At 41.4% G+C, this 18,486-nt stretch overlaps 1 protein-coding gene across 11 annotated transcripts in view; it reads left to right on the top strand.

Moving 5' to 3' along the window:
• Positions 1-12,363, top strand: part of LOC5572167 (filamin-A) — a 391,843-nt gene extending 379,480 nt beyond the window's left edge. For all 11 annotated transcript variants that reach the window (XM_021857517.1, XM_021857516.1, XM_021857518.1 and 8 more), the window contains 7 exons: positions 4,986-5,296; positions 5,354-6,302; positions 6,369-6,608; positions 6,672-6,865; positions 6,925-7,366; positions 7,430-7,636; positions 11,154-12,363. In XM_021857517.1, coding sequence (XP_021713209.1) covers positions 4,986-5,296; positions 5,354-6,302; positions 6,369-6,608; positions 6,672-6,865; positions 6,925-7,366; positions 7,430-7,636; positions 11,154-11,338 — 2,528 coding nt within the window. In that variant the 3' untranslated portion in view covers positions 11,339-12,363. The remainder of the gene's footprint in view (positions 1-4,985; positions 5,297-5,353; positions 6,303-6,368; positions 6,609-6,671; positions 6,866-6,924; positions 7,367-7,429; positions 7,637-11,153) is intronic.
• Positions 12,364-18,486: the final 6,123 nt, after the last annotated feature.

Genomic DNA, 18,486 nt, shown 5'->3' with positions numbered 1-18,486 from the left:
TTCACTTATATGACAGCTGAAACTCTCCACTTTATTTCGTGGTACAACATGTTTACATTATCGTAACATTCACTGAAATGGCGTCCAATCAAATGGAAGTGCGCAAACGCATTTTGTTTGAACGGCAGCAAAATCCGAATTTATCGGTACGCGATCTTGCCAAAAAACTAAAGCTACCGAAAAGTACGGTATTTAGTGTTTGCAAATCATTTGACCAGCGCTTGACTGTGGATCGGAAGGTTGGAAGTGGAACAAATCGAAGAGTATGCTCCCGACAAATGTATAAGAAGGTGGTAGCCATTATTGAGAAAAATCCCAATCTTCCTATGCGAAATGTGGCTCGCAAAGTTGGGAAGTCAAAATCAAAATCAAAGAAGGATTAACATCCTTGTCAACTGTTTATTTTGTAGATATAACTCTTTTATTCTGAAATAAACAATTGTTTTTGTTGAATTATGAGTAACTTTTTTTTGCTGCCATTATTTGGGTGTCCGAAATTTAACGTGGACAGGCTTTATTATGTGATGAATAATAACATACAATGCGAGTGTATAAATATTCTACCGTACTAACCTGTGATATTATGCGACTTAACTTATGATAACAAATGTTGATTTGACAGCTGCTACGGATTGATTCGACTTACTTTGTACGAGTGTACGAGACGAAACAAAATGTATAAATGAACTCAGAAAAGAAGTGTTTTATGCGAGGAAACTCATCAAACTGACGAGTTTATCCACGGTGTTTTGCGGGTTTGATGTAATTAGTATTAATAAACGAGTTGTAACGTGCACTTTCATGCGATTTCTGGTTGTCTGGGTATGATGCCCTTAGTTGGTACCACTAGTTTAAGAAATACAAAGCAGTGTTGCATGAGCTTAACAAATCTACTTCAAATAGTTAAAACACAAAATTTATCAATTTTAATCATGATACAATCTTCTACAATATTGTTTGCTATGGTATCAAATAGTGTTTTTGATATTATGGGCTCAACTGAACACGATCAACAATTTTCCAGAACCAAACATTAGGTTATGCGCTGTTTCCCATATGTTTATGCTAAGAATCCCACATTAACTTCAATTCAAATGTGCCAGATCATGGAACGACTAAATGAGCTGAATTTTAAGGAAGTCTTCCTCTTACCCTAAGGGATAATCCTGGGGGTTGTCCCGTGGAATTATTTAACAGTCTATTTGCATACTGAGCTGGGCCAGTCTAACCTCCATGCAAAATACAGAATCATCTGAGAATTTAAGAAACCCATCACTGCGGTTCGAAGCGACTGGAGCCGCATGGAGGTTTACAGAAATTATCATTCGTTTGCCCGGTATCAACCTATGATGATTGTTTGCCAATACCAAACTGCAGCACAGGAGCTGGTCTATTAATTACAACTTACCGCAGCACCGTTCGAGCTCGGGTACTTTGAGCATCGAGCGAACTACTCATCGTAGATGGTCGATAGATACACAGAAGAGACCAACTACTGACAGGCCCGGATTTGGGGGGGTGCCAAGGGGGCAAATTTTGATTGAGGGGGCCCCCCGAGAATTGAAAAAAAAGGAAAGATGAATTATTCTTTACATTAATGATCTTTAATTTAAAAATCCATCGGAGATATCGTTTTATAGTTAGCATTAAATTTCATACGATTTTCATCTGTATTTTTCAGTTTTAATGAAAATCCTTCTATTCGGCAATAAAAACCATCCAGGTTAACGTTAGCGTAGATGTGGCATACTTCGTAGATTGAATACTAGCAACATTAATGTTTTGTTTGATAATCTCATCGAGACTGCTTTCAGAAACAAGGCTGGGAAAAAAAACCTTGATCCAATGAAAACCATCAAAAACTTTGAAAATCTTCTCGGGTTAATATAAAGCAAGTAACAGCCTTTTGAATTAAATTACAGTGCTCTATGTTCTGGAATGATCCTGTAAAATCTAAAATACTTGGTAATTCATATATTTTCTTGATTTTACTGTCAGAGTACTAAAACTACCAACTTATCAAACACATCGAAATTCTACCAGAAATTTGATGTTTCCATATTTTACTGTTACTCTTTTCCATTTGTGTCTGTTTTTTTTTATTTTGCATTATTATTTTCATAGTTTTGTTTAAATATTGCAATTTTTACTAAAGTTTAAAAGTGACCTTAGTTTTGACTGAAATCTACAGAATTTAAATACAACTATATTTAAATCGATCCCTAAATTACTAGCCCCAGTGGATAAAATATCAAGGTTATTTCTGCTCGAGAGCTATTTACAGAAACTATAGCACCATCTGCAGGTTGTCTAAGCGAGCATAGTTTTTCCAAACTGTTGTCAATATCTCGAACAGTAATTATAAAGTAAGAAACTAAAACATGAGCCATGAAGAAAGCTTATGTAGCTAGTTCTGGAAGTTGTTATTATACCGCGAGTGATGCTCATGTGTTTTTTCTGAAACCAATTGCTCCTTGTACTCAAAGACTAGTTTAATTTCTGATTGAAACAAATCTTGATAATTGTTTGTTGTTTTACCGTTACGCAAAATAAATTGAGTATTTCAAAGATTATAGTTTAATCGAGTCACGATATGATCATTTTTTTCTAACAATAAAGGCAGGGAATCAGAAATTACTTCACGATATAATACCAAAGCTAACCGTTTCGCTTATTTCTTCAATAACAAATGACATGCAAGTTCATTAAATTAAATTGAAAAAATATTAGTTCATTTTTATTATTGTTATCCAAATCTCGATAATCATTTTGTCTTGATTGGAAAAGGAACATTTTTAATTTGATTGAGGATGATTCAGTTGAAATTCAATCTTCATCTATTGTGTAAGACTTTTCAATTAATTGATACATATGATTTATTTTACGTAACATTCACGAAGTGAGTTGGTTATACTAAAATTCGTGTAGTATTAATTTTTTTTTGAATTTTTCCGAATATTTCATTTCCATATTTCTTAGCATTTTCCACTCATTTTGTACCAAGGGCCCCCCTCAAGAGTTCAGACCCGGGCCCACCGAAGCCCAAATCCGGCACTGACTACCGACTACCGAAAATAATTTCTAGATTTTGTTTTATCATTTTAAAATATTTTTTTTATATTCGTGTGCTAATATTTAAATTTCTTTGGCGTTTATGTCGTTAAATTGACTAAAATAAAAAGAAAGTTAGTTAGGGACTATTCATAAATGACGTAGAATTATAGGGACAAGGTTAAATCTCGGATATTGTAGCTAATTATATATAAAATATGGGAAAAATGAGACGAAACTATACACTCTTATTCTAAGAGTTTCAATTGGTATTCAAAATAACATATTTTGATATGCTAGCACATTTTGCTAGTGTAATGATTTTTCAGCTTTTCATGAAAAAATCAAAAATATATATTAGTGCATAAGGCAAAATTTGTTTCTATTTTATTTTTGATCTGCCATTCACGTCTACCCGGTCTACCCGGGTTAAGGCGATAAAAGACACCGACACGTTAATGCTTCCAGTGGACGATTAGCCCTTTGAAGGAAGCACCACACTAGACAACGGACTAGCATGCAACGCCCAGTGGCACAGTCGAAATACGTTCCTGACGAAAAGTTTTCCGGACTGAAGCGGGGATCGAACCCACACCCCTTGGAACGATGCGGCTAAATGCTTGGTAAAACTAACCGCACGGCCACGAAGCCCACCAGAATCAGTTCTGATCCTATTCTTCTGCTGTTCTGTTAAGCTGAATAAATTTTTTGTACAATGTGTTAGAGGTTTCACTACTTAGTCAGAATCAGAAAACAGTCATCAGTCCAGTCGTAAACTGGAATTTAAACTAAGGCTGCTGTAATTTATGTTCGTGCCGATTAACACGTTTTGGCATTGCGTCCCCACTCGAACAGAGCCTGCTTCTCAGTTGAAAAGTGCTATATGAGCGCTTCAACAATTATTAACTGTGAGCTTTCTATGTCTAAGCTAATTTTGCATTCGAAAATCCTGTATCAGTACAGCTTTTCTTCATAGTAAATTTCGCGTATGTTTCCAGAAGTCTAAGAAAGACACACAAGTTGATTATAAGGTGTAAATAATAGATAAAAAAATATGCATATTGAAGGAATATCTCATAGGAATGTATTTTTACAGGTTTGGGTAATAAGATTTGTATTTCCAAACAGTACTCGAATAGAAATTCAGTAGGATGCGGTAGGTCACTTTGACAGGTTTTTATAACGCCGTTGTATTTGTATCGTATTATGGTACTGGCTTTCAAAATTTCCGACAGATCCCGTTTATATAAACAGTGCAATTTTGTAGGCGAATAAATAGAAGTTCCCTCCGCGTTTGAAACGCATTTTCTTATTTCTGGTCTTCCATTATTTAAAATAATGTGCACCCCTTCCAACGCCCCGATCGCATGTATCCTTCCGCGTTTCTCAACTTTCTCAATCGTGGCTGAGATCACTCACTGCTCAAGAATGCAAATTCGATCCCCACCCTCGACGTAGAGCAGCGGAAAGTCCGTCATGACCGCCAAACGTATTACATACTCTCGGAAATTTTGCAATAATTTTGATCGAGAGAAAAATTTCCCACCACTTTTCACTCCTGCTTTCATGCATATCGATCCGTCTGACGAAAGTGGCGATCAAAAATAAACCTCCCCCATGAGCACTCTCGCAAACCAGTGAGAACATCATCCGCCAGCACAAATAAAATGTGCCAGAACCAACAGGTGTATCCGATATGTAGAAATGGCTGAACGTCGTGGATTTGATCGGATTTGGCCACTACCACATTTACAACTCTGCTATGAATGAATTTTCCCGAAGAGGGACTCACGATTTGGAATGGGGTTTTCCACCCCTTCCAACAATACATTTTATATATAACTAAAAGCAGTCCATTGCAAGCTCAACCGAAATTCCAACGTGATCGAGATCTTCACATACTTACGGCTATCTTCCCTTCAATCCTTTCGCAGCCGACATCAAGATGCCCAGCGGAGAAGTAGACAAGCCAGTCATCGACGACAACCACGATGGAACCGTGTCGATCCGGTACGACCCGAAGGAGGAAGGCATCCACGAGCTGGCCGTCAAGTACAACGGCGAACACGTGCAGGGATCTCCCTTCAAGTTCCACGTCGATTCCATCTCCAGCGGCTACGTGACGGCGTACGGTCCCGGGCTAACCCATGGCGTCACCGGAGAACCGGCTCAGTTCACCATCTCCACCAAGGGAGCCGGTGCCGGTGGACTGCAGATGGCCGTCGAAGGTCCTAGCAAGGCGGATGTAAGTACTAAACCTAAATTATGTGATAGTGATTTCATTATAATCTCTCCACGACAGATCACCTACCACGACAATAAGGACGGAACGGTGTCTGTATCCTACCTGCCAACTGCGCCCGGCGAGTACAAGATCTCCGTCCGGTTCGGTGACAAGCATATCAAGGGCTCACCATTTTTCGCCAAGATCACTGGTGAAGGCCGGAAGCGTAACCAGATCTCCGTAGGTTCCTGCTCGGAGGTCACTCTGCCCGGCGTTATCTCCGATCAGGATCTCCGTTCGCTCAACGCTTCCATCCAGGCTCCATCGGGGCTGGAGGAGCCGTGCTTCTTGAAGCGCATGCCCACCGGCAATATCGGCATCTCGTTTACACCTCGTGAAATCGGCGAACACACCGTTTCGGTCAAACGACTCGGAAAGCACATCGCCAACTCCCCGTTCAAGGTGAATGTATGCGAACGTGAAGTGGGCGATGCCAAGAAGGTCATCGTCACCGGCAGTGCCCTCCAAGAGGGCAAAACCCATACCGAAAACGTCTTCTCCGTGGACACCCGCAACGCAGGCTACGGTGGTCTATCACTGTCCATTGAAGGACCTAGCAAGGCCGAAATCCAATGCACTGACAAAGAGGACGGCACCTTGAACATCTCCTACAAACCAACCGAACCGGGCTACTACATCGTTAACCTGAAATTTGCCGATCATCACGTCAATGGATCGCCCTTCACCGTTAAGGTATCCGGTGAGGGAACCAACCGACAACGCGAGAAGATCCAACGCCAACGCGACGCCGTCCCGGTCACCGAAGTCGGCAGCCAATGTAAGCTTACGTTCAAAATGCCAGGAATTACCTCATTCGACCTGTCCGCAACCGTAACCTCGCCCGGAGGAGTCACCGAGGACGCCGAAATCCAAGAAATCGAAGACGGCCTCTACGCGGTGCACTTCGTGCCGAAAGAACTCGGCGTACACACCGTTTCCGTCAAGTACAAGCAGATACATATTCCTGGTGCGTTGACCTTGTCTTAGAATTTGTGGTTGATTCAAATACTAACTAGCTATGCTTTTTTCCTAGGATCTCCATTCCAGTTCACGGTCGGTCCACTGAAGGACACCGGTGCCCATTTGGTGAAGGCCGGTGGACCAGGTCTGGAGCACGGTGAACAGGGAGTGCCATGCGAGTTCAACGTGTGGACCCGCGAGGCCGGCGGTGGCACCCTGGCCATCTCCGTCGAGGGTCCCAGCAAGGCCGAAATCGAGTTCAAGGACCGCAAGGACGGCTCGTGCGACGTGTCGTACGTCGTCAGCGAACCAGGTTTGATCCAACGAATGTTAATATAACATATATATCCTAACTAACGGAAATTTGTACTACCAGGTGACTACCGCATTGGACTGAAGTTCAACGACCGCCATATTCCGGATTCGCCATTCAAGGTTTACGTATCGCCGGCCATGGGTGAAGCCCACAAGTTGGAGATTGCCCAGTTCCCAAGTGGACCGGTGCAAGCTGACAAGCCTGCTCAGTTCATGGTCCGAAAGAATGGTGCCAAGGGTGACCTAGACGCCAAGGTAGGTTCTTCGATCTTTTATCATCAGCAATATCTTCATATTTACCTTTGTACCCTCAGGTCGTTGCCCCATCGAACAACGAGGATGATTGCTTCATCCAGCTGATCGATCAGGACCAATACTCGGTGCGTTTCTACCCCCGCGAGAACGGAATCCACGCCATCCACGTCAAATTCAACGGAGTGCATATCCCCGGATCGCCGTACCGTATCAAGGTTGGCAAGGATGACGTCGACCCGGCTGCAGTGCACGCCTCCGGTAAAGGCCTAGGCGACATCAAGACCGGCGAGAAAACCGACCTCATCATCGACACCTGCAACGCTGGCGCTGGAACCCTGGCCGTTACCATTGACGGACCCTCCAAGGTAGCTATGGACTGCACCGAGGTCGAGGAAGGCTACAAAGTACGATACACTCCACTGCTACCGGGACACTACTACATGACCATCAAGTACAACCAGATGCATATCGTCGGATCGCCGTTCAAGATCAAGTGTACAGGTTTGTTAAAACAATGCCTTTTATTGAAGTTCTCCAATGATCAATCCACAATCTACGTTACAGGTGATAAACTCGCGGAGGAAGGTGGCCAGGAAACGTCCTCGGTCGTAGTGGAAACGGTGGCCAAGGTGTCGAAGGGAGGCAACCGAACCGGAGTCATTCTGCCCATCTTCAAATCGGACGCCAGCAAAGTGCAATCCAAGGGCATGGGACTCAAGAAGGCGTACCTCGGCAAACAGAACCAGTTCACGCTGAATGCCGGAGATGCAGGTTAGTACATTAAAACCTCGTTTTAAGAAGTCGTTTTTTACAGATTTATTTAAAGTGACCTTTTTAACAAAGTTAGCAAATTGAGTTAGTGAAGTGTTGGGCGAGCTCGTGGTTCTTCGTGTACTTTGTCTTGGATGCATTCATCACCCAGCGGGATCCAAATGAATTGGAGTGTTCGCCTGAAACCTTCACACAATATTGCACACCTTCCATAGTCGCTCTTATCAGTCTCGTAAGCTTCCCGGGAAAGCTGTTCTCGTCCATGATTTTTTATAGCTCTATCGTACATTTTTGGAGGATTTGCCGTACAGTAAAGATCTAGTCCGTCAACGAAGCCGGCTTCCTACGAACCCGTTTACTGCAGGTGACAGACGACGGAACCTGATCTGGAATAATACTTTGTAGTCCACATTAAGAATGGTGATCGCTCGAAAGTTCTCACAATCTAACTTGTCGCCTTTCTTGTAGATTGGACCTATTACCCCTTCCTTCCACTCCTCCAGTAGCTGTTATGTTTTCCAGATTGTGCTTATTAGCCGGTGCAGACAAAAGGCCAACTTATCCGGGCCAATCTTTATGAGTTCAGCTCCAATACCATCCTTACCAGCAGCTCTATTGTTGTTAAGCTGGTGAATGGCATTCTTAACCTCCCTCAAAGTGTGGGCTGGTTGGTAACAAAGGCCGTTGCCCCAAACTTCATTGCCTGTGCTCTAAGCGCCATTCAGGTTTTCGTCGAAGTGCTGCTTCCACCTTTCGATCACCTCACGCTCATACGTCATGGATGCTCCCATCCTTATCCTTGCACATCTCGGCTCGCGGAACGAAACCGTTGCGGGATGCGTTGAGCTTCTGATAGAACTTACGCATTCCTTGAGACCGCCACAGCAGCTACATCTCCTTGCACTCCGTCTCCTCCAGGCGACATTTTTCTCCCGAAAGAGGCGGATCTGCTGTTGCCGTTTCCGTCTATAACGTTCCACGTTCTGCCGGGTCCCTTGCTGCAGCATAACCGCCCGTGCTGCATTCTTCTCCTGCAGAATCGCCTACATTCCTCGTCGAACCAATCGTTCCATCAGCTCCGTCCTACGTACCCGACGTTGCTCTCCGCTGCATTATTGATGACTGCTTTCAATGTTTTCCAGCAGTCCTCAAGAAGGGCTTCGTCCAGCTCACCATCTTCCGGTAACGCAGCCTCGAGGTCCTGCGCGTGTGCAGTTGCGACATCCAGTTGCTTAAGCCGCTCTAGGTCATACTGGGGCGACCGTCGGTACCGTACGTTGTTAACGACGGAGAGTTTTGGGCGCAGTTTGACCATCACCAGATAGTGGTCAGAGTCGATGTTAGCGCCACGATAGGTCCTGACGTCGATAATGTCGGAGAAGTGCCGTCCATCAATCAGAACGTCGATTTGTGATTTTGTCTGCTGTGGTGATCTCCAGGTGTATCGGTATGGAAGGCTGTGCTGGAAGTAGATGCTACGAATGGCCATATTCTTGGAGGCGACGAAATCAATTAGTCGTAAGCCGTTTTCGTTCGTCAGCCGGTGGGCGATGAGCTTTCCAATTGTCAGTCTGAACTCCTCCTCCTGATCAACCTGAGCGTTTAGATCTCCTATGATTATTGGGCAGCTGTCGTACTCACGTTCGAGCTGCGCGTTAAAGGCGTCTTTTTCATCATCAGTGCTTCCGGAGTGAGGACTGTGCACATTTATTATGCTGAAGTTGAAGAACCGCCCTTTGAGCCTCAACTTGCACATTCTCCCATTGATCGGCCACTACCCGATCACGCGCCTCTGCATATCACCCGTCACTATAAAAAGTGTTCCCAGCTCGTGTGTATGGCGAAAGCTCTGGTAGATGGTATGGTTACCTCTAAACGTTCGCACCATTGATCCCTTCCAACACACTTCCTGCAACGCTACGATGCCGAATCGGCGGTCCTTCAGCACGTCGGCGAGTATGCGTGTGCTCCCGATGAAGTTAAGAGAATTACAGTTCCACGCACCGAGCTTCCAATCATTAGTCCCTTTACGTCGCTGTGGTCTTCGCCGAATGTCCTGGTTCGTATACTCTCGTATACTTAGGGCCTGACATCAACCCCCTAGATTTCCGGAGGACCATTCCCACTTAGAGTCCTTCTTTGGCATCGGACGATGATCAGCCGCCCCTGACATGGGGAACAGACGCTGTAGAGTGATTCCAAGCAACAGCACCAAAATTTGGTAATATTTTTAATTCATTTTTTTCTATTGAGCTGAAACTTTGCACAGTTTTCCAGTTCCATCTAAATCGTCATTTTCCGATATCAAATCTTCAAGTTGAGTCACGACTAACTTTTCAAAAGGGTGTATGTGAAAATGGTTCAAAAATATTCAAAAAGCTGCACAGCAAAAACGGTTCGTTCGATTGTTAGACAACTAAAGAAACAAAGTTAGACAACTAAATAAAGATTCCAAAAAAATACACACAGTAAAAAATTTTTTTTTTTTGCATTTAAAAACATCATTTTTGACACAAAAACTCAAATATCTCAAAACCCTATCGGAATACCAACGTAATTTGTTGAGGGAAAACGGTCAGCAACAAACTGCGGTCCTAAAAAACAAAACAACAGCAACAAACTGCGGTCCTAAAAAAAATTAACAATGAAAAAAAAAAATTTATTTCACTAAATGTCAAATTTGTGAAACATTTGAAATGTCATAACTTTTTTGTTTATTGGCTTACCATCACCAAATTGTTATGGTAGATAGCTAATATAATGGACCGTTTTCCCTCAAAAAATTACGTTGGTATTCCGATAGGGTTTTGAGATATTTGAGTTTTTGTGACAAAAATGATGTTTTTTAATGCAAAAAAAAAATTTTTTACTGTGTGTATTTTTTTTGGGAATCTCTATTTAGTTGTCTAACTTTGTTTCTTTGGTTGTCTAACAATCGAACGAACCGTTTTTGCTGTGCAGCTTTTTGAATATTTTTGGACCATTTTCACATACACCCTTTTGAAAAGTTAGTCGTGACTCAACTTGAAGATTTGATATCGGAAAATGACGATTTAGATGGAACTGAAAAACTGTGCAAAGTTTCAGATATTTTTGAAATGGTCGATCAGAATCGACTTGCATGCCTCCGTGGAATCCCTCTGTAGTGAGCCGCTCCTAACATGGAGTACAGACACTCCAGGTTTGCTGAAGCAAAAGCTAAAGCACCCCCCCCCCTTCCCTGTCAGCATACGACCAAAGTTCCCACCGGCGTTGGTTACCAGATCTTCCCTAAGGTTACTCGTACCCCGGCCAGTACCGCGAGTAGGTAGGAATAGGAGTTGCTGGGCAAGAGGCCCACACAAAGGGATTTATTTTATTCCTGCAGGTACGCCTTGCCCAGCCATTTACCGTGTCTATATATTGTATGATGACTCATTTTTTTTTTACCGAACAACCAATGGTTTATTTTCATCCATGAACTCCATCTATTGGCACTCCTCTAATTTTCTCCGCTCTTTTCTTCCACCCTAACCAGGAAACAACATCCTATTCGTGGGCATTTACGGACCGAAGGGACCCTGCGACGAAGTGTTCATCAAGCATACCGGCCGCAACCAGTACCAGGTAAACTATCTGGTCCGCGAGCGTGGCGACTACATTCTGCTGGTGAAATGGGGCGACGACCATATTCCCGGTTCCCCGTTCAAGGTCGAAGTGTAAGCCGCCCCCTCTGGTCACCACCGGAGAAATCCATCGCCACCGCCACGTCGTCACCGTCGTCTTCGTCCATCCCCTCCTGTTCACCATTGCAGAGAAATGCGTCGTTGTGTGTGTGCGCGTTAGTTGTGCCTCCCCTAGAAGAAAACCACTTCAAACCTGTACTTTTTGGGGGGATTCGACCCCAACCGACACCGTTCGAAGGTCTCGGTAGCCGCCATTTTGTTTTATTTCTATTAAGATACACCATCACTCTACAAACAACTCGAACGAGAGGGCCAGTCAGTGTCATTTTAAGTTACTCTACTCTTGGAGCCAGCAAACTACATTTTATTCATGAAAGACATGATCAATCGATACCAAGAACTCAACATCTCGACGTCCTGCAATCACCCGACACTCGAAATGCTACAACACACAAAAACATTTGTTTTTATCTAGATAGGGAAGTTCACAACCAGGCGGGACCTAAAACACAGAGTTGTAACAGTCCGCTGATAAATAAGTTTATGAAAATTGAATTCTCTCACAGAAACATAAAATCGAACACATACGTGCCTCCAGACAAAGACAAACACGACTTTGAACAACCCCACGAAACAGATGAGACCCGTAGAATTCAATTCGCCGCAAAAGGACATCCAACAGCAGCGAGAGCGAGAGAAAGAGGAAACATATTAATGTTATTCTAGTTATTATCAATTTACGATAATGTTCGATTAAGTTTATCCTTCCATGTCTTTTCGCAAACTTTTCCTCATCTGTTTAAGTATAGCATCACTACAGATAGTTTTCGCATCTCCATCGTACTCTGTTTTAGACCTTAGACATTTTCTTTTCGTTTCCGTCTACCTTCTCAAAAAATGTTATTATATCTGTTTTCTTATATTTTGATCTGTATGTTTACCTTACGTTGAATCATTTTTAAGAGCCAAGAGAGAAGAAATGGTATCAGAATTATTTATTATTTCTTTCAAAAGGAATCATTTTTAAAAATATCAAAATAAAAACGTTAAATAATAACAGTGTCCCATTCGGTCTGGTCCAGCATATAGAAAATTTGAGAAATCCTTACAAAAGTGAGTAATTCCTTAACGGTTTAAACTGATCTTTCCGTTCAGAGGTTTAGAGACCAAAACGACTGGAAGGGCAAATCTTGAAAACAATTCTACCAGAAACCTGCTTGCCAGCATTCAGTTCCATTTTTCATCTACTCCACTTCTATCCGTTTTGAAAAACTATTTACTATTATATTTACTATTATAAGATGGAGGTGGTGGCCACGGCGGTGTCGGCATTGCTATTTATGGCAGGAACAACAATACAGCAATAAACATACTTTTTCAGTTGCTTTGCTGCTCGGGGGAATTTGAAATAATTTGGGGGATCGATCCCCCTATTCGTTTGGAGTGCTTCCTTTAAAAGCTAGAAGACCTACAGAAACTTGAAGAGCTTCCTCCAGAAGCTTGAAGAGTTTTCTCCAGAAATTTGAAGAGTTTCCTTCATCAGCTTGAAGAGCCTCCTCCAAAAGCTTGAAGAGTTTCCTTTAGAAGCTTGAAGAGCTTGCTTGAGAAGAGAAGCTTAAAGAACTTCCTCCTGAGGCTTGAAAGTTTTCTCCATAAGCTTATATAGTTTCCTCCAAAAGCTTGAAGAGCTTGCTCCAGAAGCTAGAAGAGCAACATCCAGAGGCTTGAAGAGCGTCCTCCAGAAGCTTGAAGAGCTTCCTTCAGAAGCTTGAAGAGCTCCCTTCAGAAGCTTGAAGAGCTTCCTTCAGAAGCTTGAAGAGCTTCCTTCAGAAGCTTGAAGAGCTTTATCCAGAAGCTTGAAGAGCATTCTTTAGAAGATTGAAGAGCTTCCTCCAGAAGCTTTAAGAGCTTCCTTCAGAAGCTTGAAGTGCTCCCTTCAGAAGTTGAAGAGCTTCCTTCAGAAGCTAGAAGAGGTTCCTCAAGAAGCTTAAAGAGCTTTATCCAGTAGCTTGAAGAGCTTTCTCCAGAAGCTTGAAAACCTTCCTCCAGCTCGAACAGCCTTCTCCAGAAGCCTGAAGAACTTCCTTCAGAAGCTTGAAGAGCTTCCTTCAGAAGCTTGAAGAGCTTCCTTCAGAAGCTTGAAGAGCTTCCTTCAGAAGCTTGAAGAGCTTTATCCAGAAGCTTGAAGAGCATTCTTTAGAAGATTGAAGAGCTTCCTCCAGAAGCTTTAAGAGCTTCCTTCAGAAGCTTGAAGTGCTCCCTTCAGAAGTTGAAGAGCTTCCTTCAGAAGCTAGAAGAGGTTCCTCAAGAAGCTTAAAGAGCTTTATCCAGTAGCTTGAAGAGCTTTCTCCAGAAGCTTGAAAACCTTCCTCCAGCTCGAACAGCCTTCTCCAGAAGCCTGAAGAACTTCCTTCAGAAGCTTGAAGAGCTTCCTTCAGAAGCTTGAAGAGCTTCCTTCAGAAGCTTGAAGAGCTTCCTTCAGAAGCTTGAAGAGCTTCCTTCAGAAGCTTACGAGCTTCCTTCAGAAGCTAGAAGAACTTCCTTCAGAAGCTTGAAGAGCTTTCTTCAGAAGCTTGAAGAGCTTCCTTCAGAAGCTTGAAGAGCTTCCTTCAGAAGCTTGAAGAGCTTCCTTCAGAAGCTTGAAGAGCTTCCTTCAGAAGCTTGAAGAGCTTCCTTCAGAAGCTTGAAGAGCTTCCTTCAGAAGCTTGAAGAGCTTCCTTCAGAAGCTTGAAGAGCTTCCTTCAGAAGCTTGAAAAGCTTCTATCAGAAGCTTGAAGAGCTTCGCTCAGAAGCTTTTCAAAAGCTTTGAGAGCTTTTTTAGATACTTGAAAAGCTTCCTACATTCCATACATTAAAAATTTCATAGAGATTCATTGCTGATGTAAATATATAGAATTTGCTGAAAAAATCTGAATTGAAACGTCTGATGTAACCTACTAGATTTTTTGTTTAAATAATTCTGATGGAGTTTCTGAAGTTAATACATTTTAAATTCATAGTAGTTTCTGAATGCTTAAAAGATTTCATGTAAAGTATCTTAAAATTTTTAAATCTAAGATTTCGTCCAGGAAACTATCATAAATTCTCATTAAATTTAACCAGATGTTATTCTTTTGCTGCCAGAAAATCGTTTTGTTTTCTTCTGAAATTATTCTGTTCAAAATTCGTTCTGCTTACTTCTCCTTACTTATATTGCTGGAACTTCTGAGTCATTGCAAAAAATCATGTTTGCAGATCGAATAAATAGCTGATTGCTATTACTAAATATGATATGCTAATGGTATTCTAGGAGTAAATTTTGGATATAATTTTCAGATCTTATATCTCTTATATCTATCAATGAATATTTAATCATATCCTAATTCGTTATTATCAAGCTTTTTTCGCCTGTTCGAGTTACGTAACATTTTTTTTTTCGAAATGAAAATCGCAATTTCTTTTCAATTCATCCATTAAATATGATCCACAATTCAATCAACATATTGCTCAAAAAATCCATCATTCCTTCAATGATTTATCTATGAATTTCTTAAAGAAAAAAATCAAGTAATAATAATTAAAAGTTAACAATGCATTTTGAAATATTTCTGTAAAAAAATGTTTTCGGATACCTTTATCAAATTCATTCAAAAATGAAGTTCCAAAGTTCATCCTTAAATTTTTCAATACATTGATTGTTAGCTGAATGAGATGATTATTAAATTATCAATTATTTTAAAATTTACTATGGTTTTTACATTATAAATCTTTCTTAGATGATAACAAACGTTTAGAATAAGACAGAGACAGTTCAAATACGATTCTTCCCCATTATCCCCGAATGCCATTTCCCCGAATGACATCACCCCAAATTCCACTACCCCGATTGTACCATTACCCCGAATTCCATCACCCCGAATGCTATTTCTTCGAATTTACAATTATCTTGACATTATGACATTGGTGACATTTCCGCATGACATTGGAATTTGGGGTTATTGGTCGTTCGGGGATTTGGAATTCAGGGTAATGGGGTAGAATCTCAAATACAGCCAGGCTTGACAGAAACTCCTCTGCAACATGAATCCTAAACGATTCGAGTGAGAGTGCATCGAAATGCGTAGATTTTTCCCTGTATTCTTTCTCTCTTGCTTGTATGCTCACCCTTACTCTCACTTTAAATGAACTCTTAAGTGACCCTTCCGAACAAAACAAGCCTCACAGAGTTACGGCATATTACACTGTTGTGTTTTGTGCTGCATTCGTCTCGCTCATTTTTTGTTGCGTCTCTGTTTAGTATTTTTCGCTCCCTCGCAAAGAGGCAAAGACATCACGCTGCTCTGTAGAATTTTACCGAACTTTGGCGATGTTAAGGAGTATTGTAAAGCCTGAATACAGCTCTCCCCTACCCGATTTTGAAGGAAACCTCAAGCTAGGTAGGTATTATTTAGACAAAATGCATTGGAAAATATATCTAACGTTTATAATGTAAAAGTTGGATAATCCCCCAAGTTATGCTCACGTACTCATTTTATATCATATCTTAATCGTTTACCAAAACACATTCTTTGAACAACATTTTCCCATATCCAAACTTCTAGTTATTTTTTTGTGGAAGTGCAGAAGACTCCTCGGCTTCCATAAAGCTAGTTGCACGTCAACATTTTCCTTCCATCACCAAATTGATCTGCATTCGAACGCAGCCGGTGACGTTATTGTTTCTCATCATAAGAGCACCAGTATCTGCACATTGAGGATGCATCTGTTGGTTCCCAACTGAGGGCGGTCAATCTCATGCGCTATAATGCCAATAAAGAATGTGTTATTGCATATGTTTGCCCAACAACGATTAGCATTAGGTCATTGACAGATTCAAAATAATACAAATAGTCTCACACAGCTCGACGTATTTTCTGCGTTGTGAATTTTGTAGAAAATTACATCAAAATTGTTGTAATACATGGTAGTATTGACGTGAGTAATCAATTTACGTCGTTTTATATTTTGTGTTACAATTATTCGACATTAAATTTAAGTTATATTCGCGACGCAAGTCATATGCAGCAAAAATGACGTGATATTTCATTGTTTTGCCGTGTATTTGACATGTAATTCCACCACCTTTCAACACTCACGGACCAAACATCATTCCCCCAAAAACTAAACAAATCCCCAATAGTCGGCTCGCACGTCTGCTCTCCAAAACCTTACTACGCTTATAGGGTAAACAGGTATAATACGCCCCCCCCCCCCTAAGGAAAAACTGCTCTATCGCTGTGGAAAATGCATTACTTCTATAGTTTTTGATGTCAAAGTGTTATTTACTTAGTTGGTCATGCTCTGCATGCAACTTTCTCTTGCCGAATACAAGACGTTTTCTGTAAACGGTCCAAATCTTGACGTTTACAAAGTGCTTCAGAAACCTGGACTTCGACATGTCATTCTTCATGATTTATCAAGAGGAGGTCACTTTAAACCACTTTGGGCCTTTCTGGCCACTTTGGCTGCATTCCGGTAGTCTTCCGGTCACCTGGTATATCAATCTTCAAGATTTAACGAATCAAGTATATTGAAGACTATATCAATTGATTTTGGCCACATTGGCCACGTTCCGGAAGTCCTCCGGGCACCTGATCCCCTCAGGAGAGTGGCCATATATGGACCGGTTATGAAGCAGGGCTTGCGACATATCAATCTTCAAGATTTCACGAACCAATTATATTGGTGACTATTTCAAACGTTTTTGGGCACATTGGCCACGTTCCGGGAGTCCTCCGGGCACCTGGTGCCCTCAGGAAAGTGGCCATATATGGGCCGGTTATGAAGCAGGGCTTGCGACATATCAAACATCAAGATTTTACAAATCAAGTATGTTGAACACTATATCAATTGGTTTTGGCCACATTGGCTACGTCCCGGAAGTCCTCCGGGTACCTGGTTCCGCAAACAAATTTTGTTATATAATCTATCGAATCCATGGTAGAATTAAGAACTGCACCAACGATTTTCAACCGACTACAAAAATCTGTTAAGTTTACTATAATCTGGTGAAAATCACTGAGCAGTGCAGTAAATTTGACTATGTCCATAGTAGCATCCACTTCAGAGCACTGTATTTCAATACGTGACACCCACCCAACCCGCTGCTAGGCAGCCATGTTTTCGTGGTCAGCAACAACGTACAATGGTCTAATCATATTACGGAATTTTTCCTCCATACTAAAATGTGTTTTTAGCTAATCACATCAACCCAAATTGACTTGCTGTACTGCAATCCAATAGTTTGCAACCGTTTGTTAGTTCGAATAACTGTTGTTATACGGGAAAATAAATTTTTCGGAGAAAAAGATTTCGCCATCACCGATTGTTATTCCTCAAACGATTATTTGTTTACAAACATTGAGCTGTCAGTGGGAACCACTTCCCAGTAGGAACCAGAGATGTTTGCTCGTTATTTTTCAATGGGGTTGTATGGGCCGTGTCAGGAGGCTACACCCACCGTACAACACAGTGTGGTCAAAAGTATGATGCTAAACTTCTCAAATCTAGAATGTTTCTAGTCAAAAATACTATAACTCTGGTTAAATCAACAGAAGAGATTTTCTTGTGTAGTTATGTTGACTATGTTTTGAAAGAGTTTACAGATTAATGTAGTCGGTTGAAAACCGTTGCTGCAGTTCTTAATTTTACCATAGATTCAGTTGTTTCTACAATAAAATTCATTTCAGTGTAGCTTGGATGTCTGTTCTCACTTCTCGATAATCTGTGGTGTTTGGGCAATCCTATTACGGCTCTGGGTGGAGATTTTCCATACACTGAACGAAATCCCCCGCCACGAATTGAATGATTATTGACTCATCCGTGCCCCATACCTATTTTCAGACACAATCAAGATGATTTTCATCTTAGCGAAAATCAGTTGTTTACAAACTACTCCGAATGAAAATCATCCAGTCTTGGAATGATTTTTATCCTTCAAATAGATGCCTCTAATTGAATGATTATCATACATACATGTAAACAATCCCTTTTTCATGTTAGTTATTAATTAAAAATAAATCAAATCAAAAGTTAAGCATTAAAAAACGTTGTTGGATTTGCTTTATATTTCTTAAATGTGATATAAACTCATTATTTAACATCTTCAGTTTTCAGTTTTTTCAGCCGTCTTGTAAGGAGCATAATTGTGTGATGTATATAGCTCCA

The sequence above is a fragment of the Aedes aegypti genome, chromosome 1 (genome assembly GCF_002204515.2).
Source record: "Aedes aegypti strain LVP_AGWG chromosome 1, AaegL5.0 Primary Assembly, whole genome shotgun sequence".
NCBI classification, from domain to species: domain Eukaryota; kingdom Metazoa; phylum Arthropoda; class Insecta; order Diptera; family Culicidae; genus Aedes; species Aedes aegypti.
Note: the sequence above shows the minus strand (reverse complement) of the source record. Positions and strands in the feature narration are given on the sequence as shown.